At 62.2% G+C, this 19,668-nt stretch overlaps 1 protein-coding gene and 1 long non-coding RNA gene across 2 annotated transcripts in view; both read right to left on the reverse strand.

Moving 5' to 3' along the window:
* Positions 1–18,906, reverse strand: part of LOC102050491 (chromodomain-helicase-DNA-binding protein 3-like) — a gene marked incomplete at its 3' end in the record, with an annotated part of 31,788 nt that extends 12,882 nt beyond the window's left edge. The window contains 12 exon segments of the mRNA XM_055700455.1: positions 42–236; positions 2,109–2,339; positions 3,603–3,781; positions 4,914–4,976; positions 5,091–5,226; positions 5,456–5,586; positions 6,462–6,700; positions 7,269–7,393; positions 8,076–8,179; positions 8,182–8,266; positions 8,933–9,102; positions 18,273–18,906. Of these exon segments, the coding sequence (XP_055556430.1) occupies positions 42–236; positions 2,109–2,339; positions 3,603–3,781; positions 4,914–4,976; positions 5,091–5,226; positions 5,456–5,586; positions 6,462–6,700; positions 7,269–7,393; positions 8,076–8,179; positions 8,182–8,266; positions 8,933–9,102; positions 18,273–18,456 (1,842 nt within the window).
* On the reverse strand, positions 15,936–17,111 carry LOC129735085 (uncharacterized). The gene is made up of 2 exons (XR_008730554.1): positions 16,401–17,111; positions 15,936–16,277 (listed from the first exon to the last, which is right to left on the reverse strand). It is a non-coding gene; the product is annotated as an uncharacterized LOC129735085 (long non-coding RNA).
* Positions 18,907–19,668: the final 762 nt, after the last annotated feature.

Raw genomic sequence — 19,668 nt, forward strand, 5'->3', positions numbered from 1 at the left:
AGGACCCCCGGGGGGGTCGGGGGGTGCCCCCCCCCCCATACCTGGAGCTCCTTGATCCAGGAGCAGTGCCAGTAGGAGAGCCCGACCCACTTGACGAAGAATTCCCGCTCGGAGCGGCCCTGCAGCGCCTGGGGGGGGCCCTCGGGGGGGGCGCCAGGGGGGGCAGCCACGGGGGGGGGTGGCTCCCCCCATCGCCAGTACAGGATCTTCTGCACCCGCCCCTTCAGCACCGGGCACTGCGGGGGGACAGCGGGGTTGGGGACGCGGGGACAGCCACCTCGTCGTGTCACCGGGGGTGGGGGTGACACACAGCACCACCCCCCACCCCCCCCAGACACCCAGTGCAGGTGAGGGAGGGGGAGGGTCCCACCCCAAGGGGTGGCTGTCCCCGCCTGGTCCCCAAGGAGCGGTGGCAGTGTCACTGCGCTGGCCCCAGCATCACCGGATACAGATTGTCACTGTCCCCAGACTGTCCCTGTCCCCATCAGGCTCTGGCACTGGCCTCAGCTTTGAGCTGTCCCCCTCCAGTCCCGTCCCTGTCCCCATCTTTGTCCCCATCCAGTCCTGTCCCTGTCCCCTCCAGTCCTGTCCCTGTCCCCACCAGTCCTGTCCCCTCCAGTCCTGTCCCTGTCCCCATCCCTGCCCCCACCCATGTCCCCTCCAGTCCTGTCCCTGTCGCCAGCCCTGCCCCCCTCAACTCCTGTCCCTGTCCCCACCCCTGTCCCCCTCCAGTCCTATCCCTGTCCCCACCCCTGCCCTCTCCAGTCCTACCCGTGTCCCCCAGCCCTGTCCCCATCCAGTCCTGTCTCTGTCCCCCTTCAGTCCTGTCCCTATCTTTGTCCCCATCAAATCCTGTCCCCATTCCCATCCCCCTCCAGTCCCGTCCCTGTCCCCACCTTTGTCCCCATTCCCATCCCCCTCCAGTCCCGTCCCTGTCCCCACCTTTGTCCCCATCAAGTCCTGCCCCTGTACCTGTCCCCATCCCTGTCCCCATCCCCCTCCAGTCCTGTCCCTGTCCCCATTCCCATCCCCATCCCTGCCCCCGTCCCCATCAAGTCCTGTCCCTGTCCCCTCCAGTCCTGTCCCTGTCCCCTCCAGTCCTGTCCCCCCCAGTCCTGTCCCTGTCCCCATCCCTGCCCCCACCCGTGTCCCCTCCAGTCCTGTCCCTGTCGCCAGCCCTGCCCCCTCAACTCCTGTCCCTGTCCCCACCCCTGTCCCCCTCCAGTCCTATCCCTGTCCCCACCCCTGCCCTCTCCAGTCCTATCCGTGTCCCCCAGCCCTGTCCCCATCCCGTCCTGTCTCTGTCCCCCTTCAGTCCTGTCCCTATCTTTGTCCCCATCAAATCCTGTCCCCATTCCCATCCCCCTCCAGTCCCGTCCCTGTCCCCACCTTTGTCCCCATTCCCATCCCCCTCCAGTCCCGTCCCTGTCCCCACCTTTGTCCCCATCAAGTCCTGCCCCTGTACCTGTCCCCATCCCTGTCCCCATCCCCCTCCAGTCCTGTCCCTGCCCCCGTCCCCATCAAGTCCTGTCCCTGTCCCCTCCAGTCCTGTCCCTGTCCCCTCCAGTCCTGTCCCCTCCAGTCCTGTCCCTGTCCCCATCCCTGCCCCCACCCATGTCCCCTCCAGTCCTGTCCCTGTCGCCAGCCCTGCCCCCTCAACTCCTGTCCCTGTCCCCACCCCTGTCCCCCTCCAGTCCTATCCCTGTCCCCACCCCTGCCCTCTCCAGTCCTATCCCTGTCCCCCAGCCCTGTCCCCATCCAGTCCTGTCTCTGTCCCCCTTCAGTCCTGTCCCTATCTTTGTCCCCATCAAATCCTGTCCCCATTCCCATCCCCCTCCAGTCCCGTCCCTGTCCCCACCTTTGTCCCCATCAAATCCTGTCCCCATTCCCATCCCCCTCCAGTCCCGTCCCTGTCCCCACCTTTGTCCCCATCAAGTCCTGCCCCTGTACCTGTCCCCATCCCTGTCCCCATCCCCCTCCAGTCCTGTCCCTGTCCCCATTCCCATCCCTGCCCCCGTCCCCATCAAGTCCTGTCCCTGTCCCCATCCCCCCCAGGTCCGTCCCCCCCAACCCGTGTCCCCGTCCCCCCCAGGTCGCCCCCCCGGTACCGTGCAGCGGGGACAGAGCCACTCGCCGTTGGGGACCTCGGGCAGGGGCGGGTTGAGGCAGTGGATGTGGTAGGAGGAGACGCAGGCGTCGCAGCAGAGCAGCTCCCCGCCGTCCTTGCACACCCGGCAGTACTCCATGTGGTCGTCCTCCTCCTCCTTCTCCCCTTCCTCCTCCTCCTCCTCTTCCTCCTCCTCCTCCTCCTTCGCTTCCCACTGCACCCCCTCCTTCTCCTGAGCAACACCCGGCGTCAGGCACCCCAACGTCCTGGGGACACCTCCAGGGACACCCAACCTCCTGGGGACACCCTGAGGGACACCCAGACCTCCTAGGGACACCCTGAGGGACACCCAAACCTCCTGGGGCCACCCTGAGGGACACCCAAACCTCCTGGGGCCACCCTGAGGGACACCCAAACCTCCTGGGGCCACCCTGAGGGACACCCCAAGGGACACCCAAACCTCCTAGGGACACCTCCAGGGACACCCAAACCTCCTGGGAACACCCAAACCTCCTGGGGACATCCTGAGGGACACCCAAACCTCCTGGGGACACCCAAACCTCCTGGGGACACCCCGAGGGACATCCCAAGGGACACCCAAACCTCCTGGGGACACCCCGAGGGACATCCCAAGGGACACCCAAACCTCCTGGGGACACCTCCAGGGACACCCAAACCTCCAGGGACACCCAAACCTCCTGGGGCCACCTCCAGGGACATCCCAAGGCACACCCAAACCTCCTGGGGACACCTCCAGGGACACCCAAACCTCCTGGGGCCACCTCCAGGGACATCCCAAGGCACACCCAAACCTCCTGGGGACACCTCCAGGGACACCTAAACCTCCTGGGGACACCTCCAGGGACATCCCAAGGGACACCCAAACCTCCTGGGGACACCTCCAGGGACATCCAAACCTCCTGGGGACACCTCCAGGGACACCCTGAGGGACACCCAAACCTCCTGGGGACACCCTGAGGGACACCCAAACCTCCTGGGGACACCCTCTCACAGACCCCCAGAATCCCTAAGGGACCCCTTAGGGACACACACACACACACAGAACCACTAAAGTCCCCCAGGGACCCCCTAGTCCTCCAGGATCTCTTAGTGTGTCCCCCAACACTCCTCAGGAACCCCTAAACTGCCCCCAGGATACCATAGGGACCCCCAAACTCCCCCAGGGACACCCGAACTGCCCTCAGGAACCTCCCAGGGACCCCCAAACTGCCCCCAGGATCCCTCTAGGGACCCCCAAAACCCCTCAGGGATCCCCAAACTGCCCCAGGAACCCCCTAGAGACCCCCAAACTTCCTCCACGAACCCTCTAGGGATCCCCAAAACCCCCCAGGGACCCCCAAACTCTCCCAAGGACCCACTAGGGACCTCCAAAACCTTCTAGGGACCCTCAAACTGCCCCCAGGATCCTCCTAGAGACCCCAAAGCACCCCTCCCCACCCCCACCCCCCACCAAGTCCCCCGCCCCACCACTCACGCAGTGGGGGCAGCTCCAGCGTCCCTCGGGCGCGCGGTCGAGCTCGGGGTCGAGGCAGACGAGGTGGTAGGCGCGGGGGCAGGTGTCGCAGAGGATGATCTCCCCGCCCTGCTGGCACACCTCGCAGTAGTCCTGGTGGTCCGTCTCGTAGCCGTCCCCCTCCTCCTCCGGCCCCGGCCCTGCGGGGACGCCACACACCACCCGCTGCCACCCGGATTGATGGGGGGATGGGGGGGGGGGGGGGGGGGGGGGCGGGGCGCCGGGGACAGGGGGGCACTGGGGGTGAGGGCATGGGGGTACTGGGAGCATTGGGGATGGGGGCACTGGGGGATGAGGGCATGGGGGTACTAGGAGCGCTGAAGGCAGCCAGGCACTGGGGGATGAGGGCATAGGAGTAACTGGGAGCACTGGCGGCAGCCAGGCACTGGGAATGGGGGTATGGGGGTACTGGGAGCAGGCAGGCACCAGGGGTGAGGGCATGGGGGAACTGGGAGCACTGGGGGCAGGCGGGCACTGGGGGATGAGGGCATGGGAGTAACTGGGAGCAACCAGAGTATGGGGACATGGGGGAACTGGAAGCACTGGGGGCACCTGGGGACAGCAGGCACAAGGGCATTGGAGGATGGGGTCACGGGGGCACTGGGAGCACTGGGATGCTGGGAGACAGGGGCACGAGGGAACTGGGAGCACTGGGGACACCCAGGGACAGAGGGCACAGTGGTACTGCAGCTGCAGACATGGGGGGTGCTGGGAGATGGGGACACGGGAGCACTGGGAAACAGGGATGGGGTGCTGGGACATGGGGGTGCCCGGAGACGGGGGCACTGGGAACACTGGGGATGGGGACACGGGGAGACCAGGGGACACCCAGGGACAGGGGCATGGGGACACTGGGGGAAGGGGCACTGGGGTCATCCAGGGACAGGAACTAAGGGACACCGGGGATGGGGACACAGGGGACAGGGGCAGTGGGGATGGGGACATGGTGGCACTGGGGACAGGGCCACTAGGGGTGGGGGGATGGGAACACCAGGGAGAGGGGAGCACTGGGGACAGCAGGGGCGCTGGGACACAGGAATGTGGCAGCACCAAGGACACTGGGGACACCAAACACCCAGGAGAGCTGGTGGGGACAGGGACGGGGACACGGGGACACCGCTGCGCTCCTTGGAAGAAGCCAGGGGCTGAGGAACCCCCCAGACGCCACCACCGACAGGGGGAAGGGGACGAGGACCCCTCTTCAGGGGGACACCACGGGCTTGGGGACCCCGGGTGACAACTTGGGGACAGCGTGGGGTGGGGGTGTCTCACCGTGCGCGGGCGCCGTGCCCATCCCCACGGGGCCGCGCTCCCGGCTGAGGCCGGCGCAGGGGGCTGCAAGGAGAGAGGCGAGGAGGGGGGGGACGGGGGCGTCACCCGGCGTCCCCGCCGTGGGGGTCTGGGGTGGTGGTGGCACCCGGGGACTGGTGACACTTTGGGGACACTCACCCTTCTTCTTCTTGCGACCGGGACGTCCCCGCTTGAGCTTCTTGAGGCGGGTGGTGGGGTCAGGGCGGGCGGTGGCACCCAGCACCCCGGGGCTCTCAGCGTCAGACTCCTCCTCCGCCTCCCCCGCGTCCTCACTCTGCCCGGGGACAGCGGGTGACATTGGGGGACAACGGGGGACACTGGGGGAGGCAGGGAGAGACGGGGGGGCAGCGGTGGGATGGGGACACGTGGCCAGGTGCCACCACTTGGGGACAGGAGGGCACACGGGGACACGGGGGGGACAGGAGGGGACAGGAGGGGAACAGGAGGGGGGGGGACGCCGGGGGATGATGACACCGGGGACACACCGAGGGGACAGGCCCTACCGAGCTGCTCTTCTTGCGCTTGCCGCCCAGCACACCCAGTTTGATTTTCAGCGGCGCCATCTTCCTCCCCTTCATCTTCCTCTTCAGCTCCGGCACCCGCGGGCTCTTGCTGCGCTTCTTGTGGCCCGGCCCTGGGGGGAGGGGGGACACAGGCATTTGGGGGGGGGGGACGACGACGGACACACACACATCCCCAGGCAGCCTGGCACCCCCTCCCCCAGACCCGTGAGGACCCCAGGGACCCCCCCAGTCCCCACCTCAGGGTCCTCCTGGGGACCCCCAGACCTCTAGGGAACGCCCCAGTCCACCCCCAAGGACCCCCTAACTGCCCCCGGGATCCCCCTGGGGACACCCAGATCCCGCCCTGATCCCTAAAGCCTCCCCAGGGAATCCCAAAGCCCCTCGGGAATCCTTCTAGGGACCCCTGACGATCCCTAAGTTCCCCTCAGGGATCCCCAAAATTCCCCCAGGATCCTCTTAGTGTCCCCCAACCTCCACCTAGGGACCCCCGAAGTCCCCCTAGGGACTCCCAGAATCCCCCAGGATCCCTAAAGCCTCCCCAGAGACCCTTAAAGCCCCCTTGGATCCTCCTAGGGACCCCCCAAACTCCCCCAGGGTCCCCTTAGGGACCCCCAAAACTGCCCCACGATCCCTAAAGCCTTGCCAGGGAACCTCAAAGCCCCCCAGGATCACCCAAGGGACCCCCAAACTCCCCCAGGGAGCCCTAAATTCCCTTCAGGGACCCCCAAACACCCCCAGGGAGCCCCAAAACTGCCCACAGGGTCCCCCTAGGGAACCCCAACACCCTCCAAGGATCCCCAAAGCCTTCCCAGGGACCTCCAAAGCCCCCAGGATCACCCAAGGGACCCCCAAACTCCCCTAGGGACCCCCTAAGGTTCCTCAAAGCCCCCCCAGGCACCCCCCAAACCCCTCCCAGGGCCCAATAATGCTCCCAGCTTGCAAGGACCCAGGCACCCGGGGTAGGGGGCACCCAGGCAGCACCCACCTTTCCCCTCCTTGGTCTTGGCCTTGCGCAGGGGTGGGGGGGGCGCCTCGGGGGCGACGGCAGCCACGGCAGCTGACACCTGCTCAGCCACGGCTGCGGCGGCAGCGGCGGCGGCGGCGGCCACAGCGGCGGCGGAGCCCTTGAAGGGGTTGTTGGCGCTGAACTCTCGCCATTTGGCCCCCAGGATGGTCATCATCTTCGACATGGGGATTTTGGGGTTCTTCTTGGCGATCAGGGGCCTGGCGGGGAGGGAGGGAGGTGGGTTGGGAACACAGGGGAGGGGGGACCCCAGGATTTGGCAGGGGAAAGGGGGGGGGGTGCACAGGGAAATCGAGGCATCTTGGCGGGGGGCACCTGGGGACCACTGATGCTCCCCCACAATCCTCTTTCAACCCAGGGTGCCCCAATGGCTCCCAAGCACCCCCAGGTGCCCCCCCACCCCCCCCAGCAGCCCAAGATGCCCCCATGGTCCCCCAGGACCCCAAGGTATTCCTATGCCCCCCCCCCCAGCTCCCTGAGGTGCCCCCCAAAGACCCTGAGCCACCCTAAAATCATCCCCCCAAGCACTCTCAAGTAGCCACCAGCACCCAGAGAGATCCCTAAGGACCCTGAGGCACCCCAAAGTGTCCCTGTAGCCCCCCCAAGACCCAGAGGAGCCCCACAGCACTCCAGGGTGCACCCTCCCAACCTCCCAAGGTGTCCCCCAGCACCCTGAGATGACCTAAAAGACGCACCCCCAGTACCCTGAGGTGTCCCCCAGCACCCAGAGGGACCCTCTGGGACCCTGAGGTGCGCCCCCCCACCCACCTCATGAATTGGCTGAAGGCTTTGTAGTTGGTGAGGGTGTGATAGTCCTCCTCGGTGAACACATGGTCCACGTCCTCCAGCCCCCAGGCCCCCAGCAGCTGCGCCGAGGACTTCTGCTCCACTGCCTGCGCCGGGGAGGGGGACACAGGGCGGGGGGACACAGAGGGGGACACCAGGAGGGGGACAGGGATGTGAGAAACACACAGGAACAGGGACAAGAGAGAATAAGGAAACACGTCACCCAAGAGGACCCCCACAGGCCCCAGCATGGGTGATAGGACACCCACAGGGGTAATGGGACCCCCACATCAACCCACACGAGTTATAGGACCCACCCACAGGTGTCAGGGCCCTCATGGGCACCTATACAGGTGACGAGGACCCTCACGGGCACCCACATGGCAATGGGACCCCCCGTGGAACCCCACAGAGTGACAGGATCCCCAGGAGGACCCACGTGGGTGTTGGGACCCCCACAGGCACCCACATTGGCCACAGGATCCCCACGGGTCCCTACACAGTGATGGGAGCCCCATGCCTGCCCCCCCCCCCGCCCCCGGCATGGGCCCCCCCACAAGGGCCACCAGAGGTCCCCACACCATGATGGGACCCCCACAGGCACCCCCACGGGCGATGGGATCCCTATGCGTCCCTATGCAGTGACAGGACCCCCATGCCCCGCCCCCCAGGCATGGGCCCCCCACAAGGACCCCCCCAGGGCAGTGCTGGGGGAGCCCCTGTGCCCCCAGGCGCCCTCCCCTACCCACTGGGTGCCCCCCACCCATGGGTGGTGCCCCCCAGCCGTACCTTCACCTTCTGCCCCCCCTCCTCATCAGTCTTTTTCCGTCTCTTTGTCTTTTTTTCCTTCTTCTCACGGTGCTTCCGCCGCCGCTTCCTGGCCGCCCCCCCCAGAGTCGCTGCCAACCGCTCTCTGACTTCTCCCGGTACTCCTCCCGCTGGTATTCCTCCCGCTCCGACTCCAGCTCATCCTCGCTCACCTAGGACCACCACCCAGTGCTTGTTCTTGGGGCCCATCACCACCTACTGGGGCCCCTCAGTCACACTGAGACCCCCACCAGCCACCCCAGGATCCTGTCAGCCACCCTGACACCCCCACCAGCCACCCCAGACATCCCATCAGTCACCCTGAGACCCCCATCAGCCACCCCATGACACCATCAGTTGCCCCCAACCCCGTCAGCCACGCCGAGACCCCCGTCAGCCACTCCGGGACCCTCATCAGCCACCCCAGACCCCGGCTACCAGCCCAAAAGCCCCATCAGCTGCCTCGAGACCCTGTCAGCCACCCTGAGAGTCTGTCACACACACCCCAGACCCCAACAGCCACCCTGAGAGTCTGTCACACCCCCCCAGACCCCACCCATCGTCCCCCAGACCCCATCAGCCACCCTGAGAGCCGGTCACCCACCCCCAGACCCCACCCATTCTCCCTGGACCCCGTCAGTCACCCTGAGACCCTGTCACCCGCCCCCAGAGCCCACCCATCATCCCCCACACCCTGTGAGCTGACCCCAGACCCCTGTCACCCGTCCCCAGACCCCATCACGTGCACCAGGACCACCCAGGTGTTGGGGCTCGACGCAGCCCCCCCACCCCAGCCAGGAGGACCCTGGCGTTCGTGCAGGGTGTCCCGGGGAACTTACCAGTTTTTTCCGTTTCCGTGGTTTTCCGGGTTTGTTTTCCTTTTGCTTCCGGGGGCCCCGTTTCTTCTTCTTCACCCCCAGGGCCCCATCGAGGCCCCGCAGCAGCTCGTCGTCACCATCTGTGGGGACACTGCAGCCTGAGCCGCGGGGTCGGTGACACACGCTGGCAGCTGACAGGGACAGACAGCCAAGCTGAGGCCCCCTCTGCTGCCACCAAGATGGTGACAGCCAGTGAGACGGGGGACAGGGACAGGCGACCACATTCAGGTCCCCTCTCAGGCCACCAGCACGGTGACACACACACAGGCAGCTGACAAGGACAGGGGACCATGCTGAGGTCCCTTATGTGGCCACCAGAACGGTGACACACAGCGAGATGGGTGACAGCCACAGGTGGCCACAATGAGGTCCCCTCTGTGCTGGCCACAGGTGACAGTGACAGGCAGGCAGGGTCCCCTCTGTGGCCACCAGGACAATGACACGATGAAGCAAGGTGGGTGACAGGGACAGGCAACCACGCCGAGGTCCCCTCCACAGCCACCAGCACACTGACACACAGGAAGAAAAATGACAACCACAGACAGCCATGCTGAGGTCCCCTCCACAGCTACCCGGGTGGTGACACGCAGGAAGACAGGTGACAGGGACATGTGGCCACAATGCGGTCTCCTCTGTGGCCACCAACACACACACGGAGGCGGGTGATGGCCACGTGCGGTCATGCTGAGGTCCCCTCTGTGGCCACAAAGACGGTGACACACAGTGAAGGGGGTGACAGGGACAGTGGCCATGCTGAGGTCCCCTCTGTGGCCACCAGCATGCTGACACACATGGAGGTGGGTGACAGTGACAGCCACAGGAGGCAACACAGAGGCCCCGGGGACAGTGACACACCCGGAAGCAGGTGACAGGGACAGGCGGCCATGCTGAGGTCCCCTCCGCAACCATCGGTGCACTGACACACACATGAAGATGGGTGACGGCCACAGGTGGCCACAGCAAGGTCCCTTCTGTGGCCACCAACCCACTGACACAGAGCTGGGGGACAGCCACAGGTGGCCACACCGAGGTCCCAGGGACAGTGACACACCGGGAGGCGGGTGACAGCCACACCAAGGTCACCTCCATGGCCAACGGGTGACAGGGAAACGCCAGCACCTGCCTTGGCCTTGCAGAAACAAGCCCAAAATCGGGGCAGAAATCAGCACCACAACTGCCTTTTTACCCCGTTTTCTGACCCAAAACCGACTGACTTTTGGAGGAAAAAAACATTCTGGGGAAAAAAAAACCCCAAATCTGGGGGCAAAACTCAAGGATAGTAAAACCAGCAACCACAGCCCGAGGCCCCTCCACTGACAGCACCAGCAACACCCGCTCATGCCACCAAAAAAAAAAAAAAAAAAAAAAAGGATAAAAAAAATACCAGAAATGGGATTTGGGGCGTTTCCACCAATGCCTGTTTTCCACCATGTTTTAGGGTGAAATTACAGCATTTGGGGCAATTCCTGGGTGTCTTACCCCACTGAACCACTCATGGCAGGGGACACCAGCATCACCGTGACAGTGACCAACTCCTGGAGGCAGACTCCTCAGCTGCTCACCCCGGGTGACACCGGTGTCACCATGACAGTGACCAACTCCCAGCGGCAGATCCCCCAACCGCTCACCCCGGGTGACAACAGCGTCACAGTGACAGTGACCAACTCCTGGAGGCAGATCCCCCAACCACTCACCCCAGGTGACAAGAGCGTCACCATGACAGTGACCCAACTCCTGGCGGCAGATCCCGCAACCGCTCACCCTGGGTGACACCGGCATCACAGTGACAGTGACCAACTCCTGGCGGCAGATCCCACAACCGCTCACCCTGGGTGACACCAGCGTCACCGTGACAGTGACCAACTCCTGGCAGCAGATCCCACAACTGCTCACCCCGGGTGACACCGGCGTCACCGTGACAGTGACCAAATCCTGGCAGCAGATCCCCCAACCACTCACTCCTGGCAGCAGATCCCACAAACCACTCACCCTGCGTGACACCGGCGTCACAGTGACAGTGACCAACTCCTGGAGGCAGATCCCTCAACCGCTCACCCCGCGTGACACCGGCGTCACCGTGACAGTGACCAACTCCTGGAGGCAGATCCTCAACCGCTCACCCCGCGTGACACCGGCGTCACCGTGGACAGTGACCAACTCCTGGAGGCAGATCCCTCAACCGCTCACCCCGCGTGACACCGGCGTCACCGTGACAGTGACCAACTCCTGGAGGCAGATCCCTCAACCGCTCACCCCGCGTGACACCGGCGTCACAGTGACAGTGACCAACTCCTGGAGGCAGATCCCTCAACCGCTCACCCCGCGTGACACCGGCGTCACCGTGACAGTGACCAACTCCTGGAGGCAGATCCCTCAACCGCTCACCCCGCGTGACACCGGCGTCACAGTGACAGTGACCAACTCCTGGAGGCAGATCCCTCAACCGCTCACCCCGCGTGACACCGGCGTCACCGTGACAGTGACCAACTCCTGGCAGCAGATCCCCCAACCGCTCACTCCCAGCAGCAGATCCCCCAACCGCTCACCCTGGGTGACACCAGCGTCACCGTGACAGTGACCAACTCCTGGCAGCAGATCCCACAACCACTCACCCCTGACGGCAGATCCAACAACCGCTCACCCGACGGCAGATCCCACAACCGCTCACCCCAGGTGACACTGGCAACACCATGACAGTGACCAACTCCTGGAGGCAGATACCCCAACCGCTCACCCTGGGTGACACCAGCATCACTGTGACAGTGACCAACTCCCAGCGGTAGATCCCCCAACCGCTCACCCTGGGTGACACCGGGCATCACAGTGACAGTGACCAACTCCTGGCGGCAGATCCCACAACTGCTCACTCCTGGCAGCAGATCCCCCCAACCGCTCACCCCGGGTGACACCGGCGTCACCATGACAGTGACCAACTCCCGGCGGCAGATCCCCCAACCGCTCACCCTGGGTGACACTGGCGTCACCGTGACAGTGACCAAATCCTGGCAGCAGATCCCCCAACCGCTCACTCCTGGCAGCAGGTCCCCCAACCGCTCACCCTGCGTGACACCGGCGTCACCATGACAGTGACCAACTCCTGGAGGCAGATTCCACAACCGCTCACCCTGGGTGACACCAGCATCACCGTGACAGCGACCAACTCCCTGGCGGCAGATCCCCCAGCCGCTAACCCCTGATGGCAGATCCCTCAACCGCTCACCCTGGGTGACAACAGCGTCACCGTGACAGTGACCAGCTCCTGGCGGCAGATCCCCCAGCCGCTCACTCCTGGCAACAGATCCCCCAACCGCTCACCACAGGTGACACCGGTGTCACAGTGACGGTGACCGACCGCCGGTGGCAGCTAATTCTCCCCTCTGTCACCCTAAAACCCACCGCCTGCAGGCACAGCTGCTCCGCTCCAGCTGGGCTGCCGGTCCCCAGCCGCCAGCAGAGGATTTCCTAACCGCTCACCCAGGGGGACGCTGGTGTCACCGTGATGGTGACCAAGCGCCAGCAGAGGATTTCCCAACCTCTTGGCCGAGGGCCACCGGCGTCCCTGTGACAGGGACCGCCGAGAATCCCCGAGGACCATCCCCGGGGCGGTGACACCTACATCCGTGTCACGGCCTTGGCCGTCCCCGGTGTTTTTGGCAGCCAGGCGGGGTGAAGCCCAGGAGAGGTGTCACATCTGCCCGGCGGCTCTCACAACGAGCTGGCACATCCTCAGCCCAGCGCGCGCGTGTCCCGCCGACGTCACCCGTCTGCCCCCATAAATCACACCCCGGCGCTCGCTGACAGGTCCCAGCCGCGGTCAGGGATGGAGCTCGTCGCCGCCGGGGAGGGGAACCCCCGGTGTCCCCCCGAGCTGCGGAGGGAGGAAGGGGACACGGGAGGGTGATGGCGGGTGCCAAGGTTGGCGTGGGGAAGAGGAAGCAAACACCCGGCGCCGCCGGGGTCACATTCCTGCCTAATCCCTTGGCACCGCCAGCCAGCCCGCTGCCAGCCCGCTGCTGGCAGGGTCCGGGGGACAGCCAGCGCCGCCGGGACCACCCGGGTGACACCGAACCCCCGCGACGCCGGAAAATGCAACGGGGAGAAAAAAATAAACAAAACCAAAAAAAAAAAAAAAAAAAAAAGCCAAAAAAAAAATCATTTCTTGGCTGATTTTTTTCCGGTGGTGGCGGGGACACCCCCACCCCACCTGGATCCTGCCCTGCCCCCCCCCCGCCGCCCCCTCCATCATTCCCCCCTTTCCTGGTTGTTCCCCGCTCCACCCGCTCGCCGTCACCTTCGGGTGGTCTCCGCAGGGCACAGCCCCTCACCGGGATGGGGCTCAGCCCCACTGGGCCTGATCCTGCCATTTTGGGGGTGTTTCCCCCCCCCTTTCCCCCTTCCCCCCCCCCCCCCCCATTCCTTCCTTCCCCCCCCCCCCCCCCCCAGCACCATCAGACATGCGCGGGAGCCGGGGCGCGTTGGCAAACCATCAACGAGAATTTTCCACACACGTGACGCTCCCACTCCCCGCACCTCGAGAAAAAACGTAGACACCCGGACGGGGAAGGGGGGGTGGGGGGAGGCGCACACCCGCCCGCTGCCAGACACAAAGCACCCCCCCCCTCGGCGGCCGCAGAAAAAGGGAAAAAAATCATAAAAAATTACAATAAACAGTGAACGACAGCAGCGAAGGGGGAGAAAGGTGGAAAAAAATGGGAAAAAGGGGGGGAGCGGTTGGAAAAAAGGGGGAGTGATTCTGCAAAAGGGGAGGAAAGGAAGGAGTTTGAACAAAGAAAGAGGGGAGGCATCCTCAAAAATGGCGAAAAAATGGGGAAAACGGGGCACCAAAGCAGAGAGGAGCGAGGCACAGTTTTCCCACAGTGGAAAATCGCCGTTTTGGCTCTTTTTGGGGTGTTTTACCCCGTTTTGTGGCTGGCCCTGCTGGTGGGCAACCGGCTGGGCCTTTGCCCTGTAACTTGGTGACACAGTGGAAAAAAACCTCAACTTTTTGCCCGATTTGGGTGTTGTTTTTTGGGGTTTTTTAATAAAAATTTGTCAGTGTGGGTGATCCCCCCTCCGGCGCTCACACAGAGCTGCCGCGTCCCCGGCTGACGCCATTGTTCTCAGCCGGGACGGGCTGGGGAACAGCAAAAATAGGGGGAAAAAAAAGGAAAAATATAAAATTTAAAAAAAAAAAACCCACAAGTTTCAGCTGTGGAGGAGGGGGAGGGGTCAGCCTCCCGCCGGGGAAGTGGGGAAAAAAGTGTAATTTCACCTCGAATCCAGGGAGCCCCGAGCAGGCGGCGTGGACGGACGGAGGCTGGCCTCCCGCTGCTCCTGCTCCAGGGAGAAACGTGAAAAATGGGCAACACTGCTACTCTGGGGAGAGAAAGGTGAACAAAAATCGCGATTATTGGCACTGGGGGGGAGGAAGAGTTAAAAAAAATGGGTGTTAGGGCTGTTCAGGGGGAAAAAAGCTTAAAAAAATGGGTGTTAGGGCTGTTCTGGGGGAAAAAAAGCTAAAAAAAATGGGTGTTAGGGCTGTTCGGGAGGAAAAAAAGTTTTAAAAATGGGCGTTACGGCTGTTTTTTTGGGGGAAAAGCTTAAACAGAACCAGTGTTAGGGCTGTTCTGGGGGGAAAAAGCTTAAAAAATGGGTGTTGGGGTTGTTTGGGGGGAAAAAAGTTTAAGAAATGGGTATTAGGTGTGTTGCAAGGAAAAAAATGTTTAGAAAATGGGTTTTAGGCTGTTCTGGGGGTCAAAAAGTTTTAAAAAGTGATTTTAGGGCTGATTCGGGGGCATCGGTGCGGCCCCACGTGGAGCATTTACAGGATCAGGGCTGCAGACAGGAAAAAAAATAAAAAATTAAAGAATTGCCTAAAAAGCCAAGAAAAAAGCCAAAGGAAACGGCCAGGGAAGCAGCGGTGGCTCGGGGAGGCCGTGCTGGAAAGACAGATTTGCCCGTTCTGAGCAGTTTTGGGCGGGGGGGGGGGGGGGGGGGGGGGGAGGGTACGGGGGCTAAAACACTAATTTACCCATTTCTGAGCATTTGGGGGGGTCTAAAATCCAACCCTATTTTTTCTGAGCTTTATCGGAAAAGAGGGAGCACTAAAATGCAAAGGCACCCATTTCTGGGCATTCAGGGGGCAAAGACAGTGTTCCAAAATCCAAATTTACCCATTTCTAACTTTTTTGGGGAAAAAAAGGTGTTAGAAAAATCCAAATTTACCCATTCCTAAGTTTTTCTGGGGGAAAAAAGTGTTCTAAAAATACAAATTTACCCACTTCTGAGTACTTTAGCAAGCTCTAAAATCACATTTACCCGTTTCTGTGAACTGGGGGGAAAAGCGAGGGGGTCTAAAATCCAAATTTACTCATTTCTAAGGTTTTCTGCAAAAAGAAAGGGTTCGAAAAATCCAAGTTTACCCATTACTGAGCGTTTTCAAAGCGAGCAGATTCACTTCAAAATCCAAGCTGCTCATTTTTTGTTTCACCAAATGGGCCACGCTGGGCTACGAGACACCTTCACCCCTGCCCCGTTTGAAGCCAAATGAGAAAAAACCAAAACAAGTGTATTCAGCAGGGAAAAAAACGTATCATTTTGCACAGAAACAGTCAATTTTAGGTCCCCACCTCAGGGAAAACCGCCAGAAAAGGTGTTTGAACCCCCCAAACCATCCCTGTGCCAGCAAATCTGGGTGCTGGGGTCCTGCCAGGGTTCCCTGTGGAGGAAAACGGGCAGTTTTTTAACACTAAATCCTCTTTTTTTCCCCCGTTTCTCACGTTGTGGTGGTTTTTTTTTTAAAGCCCACAGCCAGCCCCGAGGGAGGAAATCACAGGCGAAGCGGCGGGTGAGTCTGGAGGGTGCAAACCTGCCCCCCAAACCACCGGCGGGCCCAAAATTTGGGGTGAAGGCGCAGCAGACACAGAGAAGTGGCACTTGAGAAATACAATAAAACACAATAAAGTACAATAAAGCGCAATCAAACACAATAAAACACCATCAAATACAATGGAAGCATCCCTTCAGGCCGGGGTAAGTCAGCGCTGGGGTGGCGATGGTTCCTGGGGACTTCAGGTCCATCCCGGAGGGGGTCTTGCAGGGGACACTGGTTACATCCCCGTCCCCCCCCCCCACAAGACCATCGGCACCCAAGACCCCCACCACGGGATGAAACAACCACTCCAGGTCCTGCCAGCACACAGCAGCACCCATCACGTGGCGCCATGGGGTGCAACAGTTACCTGAAATGCTGTCAGACCACACAACAGCATCCCATCACCCCTCACCATGGGGTGCAACAACCAACCTGGCTCCTGTCAGGCGCACGGCAGCCCCATCGCCCCACACCATGGGGTGCAACAACCAACCTGGCTCCTGTCAGGCGCACAGCAGCCCCATCGCCCCCACACCATGGGGTGCAACAACCAACCTGGCTCCTGTCAGGTGCCCAACAGCCCCCAACCGCCTGGGTTCCTGTCAGGTACCCAACAGCATCCATCACCTCACACCACAGGAGGCAACAACAACACTGGATTCAGTGAGAGGTGTCCAACAGGTCCCCCCACTCCACAAACTGACTGGATTCCTGTCAGGCACCCCAACAGCACCCCCCCACCCCCCAGGGTACAACAACTGTCCTGGGTCCCATCAGCCACCCAACAGCCCCCATCACCCCACACTGTGGGGGTACAACAACCATTCCAGAATCTGTCAGCCACCCAACAGCCCCCATCACCCCACACTGTGGGGGTACAACCACCATCCTGGGTCCTACCAGGTGCACAACAGCCCCCATCACCCCACACTGTGGGGGTACAACCACCATCCTGGGTCCTACCAGGTGCACAACAGCCCCCATCACCCCCACACTGTGGGGGTACAACCACCATCCTGGGTCCTACCAGGTGCACAACAGCCCCCATCATCCCTCAAGCACCCAACAGCCCCCATCAGCTCACACTGTGGGGGTACAACAACCATTCTGGAATCCATCAGGCACCCAACAGCCCCCATGGGGTACAACAACCACCACCCTGGAACCCACCAGCATCCAACAACCCCCATGGGGTACAACCACCACCACCCTGGAACCCACCAGCATCCAACAGCCCCCACGGGGTACAACCACCACCACCTTGGAACCCACCAGACCCCACGGGGTACAAGACCCACCACCATGGAACCCACCAGACCCCAACAGCCCTCACAGGGTACAACCACCACCCCAGACCCCACCACCCCCACCCCCCTTAAACACCTGGGGAGGGGCTGGAGGCTGGTTGGGGTGGGGGGCTCTGGTGGCTGTTGTTTAGGAACAGCTCGTGTCCCCCCTGTTCTCTCTCACACACATACCTGGTTCTCCTCACTGCCCCTCCCCCAGTTCCCCTCACAGACCCCCCTCTGGCTCCCCCCATCGCGGTTCCCCCTCAGCCCCCACCTCCCAGTTCTCCTCAGGATTCCCAGTCGCTCCCCCAGTCCCCCTCACACCCACCCCAGGTCCCCTCAAGACCCCCACTCACTCCCCCGGTTCTCCTCACACACACACCCCCCCCCATTTCTCCTCACAGCCCCTGTCCCCATCCCCCCCCATCTCTCCTCACACCCCCAATCCTCCCCAGTTGCCCCCAGCCCCATTTCCCCTCACAGCCCCTCAGTTCCCCTCCCGACCCGGTCCCACCCCCCCATTTCTCCTCACACCCCCCCAGCTCCCCTCAGGACCACCGCCCCTTCCCCCCACCCGGTTCTCCTCACACACACCCCCCATTTCTCCTCACAGCCCCCCAGTTGCCCCCCCCCATTTCTCCCCACAGCCCCCAGTTCCCCTCCCCCCATTTCTCCTCACAGCCCCCAGTTCCCTCACAGACCCCATCTCCCCTCACACCCAGCCCCCCCCCCCCCCGCTCCATTTCTCCTCACACCCCCCCAGTTCGCCTCAGGACCCCCCCCCATTTCTCCCCACTCACTTCTCCTCACACACACACACACACACATATCTCTCTCCCAGCCCCCAGTTCCCCTCAGGATCCCCCCAGTTCCCGCCCCATTTCTCCTCACAGCCCCCAGTTCCCTCACAGACCCCATCTCCCCTCACACCCAGTTCCCCCCCACACTCCATTTCTCCTCACTGCCCCAGTTCCCCTCAGGACCCCCCCCCCCGTTTCTCCTCACCCCCCCCCCCCCCATTTCTCCTCACCCCCCCCAGTTCCCCCCAGTTCCCCTCACACCCCGGTGTCCCCCCCCTCCCCCACACACACCCCCGCAGCGCGGTAGCCCACAGCGGTGGGGGGGGGGGGCTGTTTACCTGCCGGCGCCTCGGTCGGCCCCGCGGCGGCGGGAGCGGGCGCGGGGGGGGGGCGGCGGCGGCGGCGGGGCGGGCGGCGGCGGGGGGAAGATGTCGGCCGGCCCGCGGTGCCCGGCGCCGAGGGCGAGGAGCGCGGCGTCCTCCTCCTCCTCCTCCTCCTCTTCTTCCTCTTCGTCGTCTTCATCCCCCTCCGCCTCAGACACCACCATCTCCTCCTCCTCTTCCTCGTCCTCCCTCAGAGGGGAAGCCATGGCGGGGCTGAGGGGGGCAGGAGGGAGACGGCCGTGAGGCGGGCGGGAGGCGGGCGGGAGGCGGGGGGGGGACCCTCCCGCGCTCCCACCTCCCCCAACCCACCCACCCTGAGGGAAGGGGGGGGGGGGGGGGTATTAACCGCCCTGTGGCGACCCCCCCCCGGGGCCTGTCCGGGCGATCCGGGCCGCTGAGGGAAGGAGAGAGTTAGACGATAGTGAAGAAAGGTAATAAAACCCCCAAAACGATGAAAACCCCCTCAAAAAAAAAAATAACAAAACACCCGGCCGGGGGCCGCGCGGGACAGCGTTCCCCACCGGAGCCAGCAGCGAAAATGGCCGCCCCGAAATTTATTTTTAAATCCGAACAACCCCCCCCCCCCCCTTCACCACCCCCCCCCGCCGCTACCCCACCTCGGAAGGAAAAAAAAAAAAATTAAAAAAAAAGCGGAGGAGAAAAGGGGGGGGTTAAAAAAAAAGGGGGGGGGGGAATAACCGCCCCCCCCCCTTTTTTCAGGAAAAAAAAAAGCGCAAAATGGCCGGCTTGAGGGTTTTTGAAGGCGCCCCACTCCCACACACGGTTAGAAAAGCTTAAAAACAAAAAAATACCTCAAAAAATATTTAAAAAAAAAAAAATATAAAAAAAAGGGGGAAAATTAAAAAACAAAAAGCGTCCCCCCCTTGCCGCCGCTACAGCCCGAGCGGGCGAATAATCACTGAATAATCATCATTCTGCTTTTTTTTTTTTAGTTTTTCGTGGTTTGGTTGCTTTTTTTTGGCTTGTTTGGTTATAGATATATATATTTATATCTCTTTTTTTCCTATAATCTCCTCAGATCCCGGCTCGGCGCGTGAGATGAATGATATCTGTGTTATTCCCAGCGCGGGGGGGAAAGAACCGAAAGAGGAAGATTTCTGCATAAAACAAAGATGGCTGCGGTAAATTATTTCTTTTTTTTCCTTCCCCCCCCCTCTTTCTCCTTATACTTCCCCCCCCCTTCAATAAAAAATATTTCTAGCGGGGGGGGGTGGTGGTGGTGGTGGATTAATCAGTACTCATGCTCAGTGTGACATCAGCATAAATTGTTAAAGGTTAACTAGTTCCATACTAGTCACGCTGCTTTTTTTTTTTCCTCTTTATTTTATTT

Source organism: Falco cherrug, unplaced genomic scaffold (assembly GCF_023634085.1).
Source record: "Falco cherrug isolate bFalChe1 unplaced genomic scaffold, bFalChe1.pri scaffold_291, whole genome shotgun sequence".
Classification (NCBI taxonomy): domain Eukaryota; kingdom Metazoa; phylum Chordata; class Aves; order Falconiformes; family Falconidae; genus Falco; species Falco cherrug.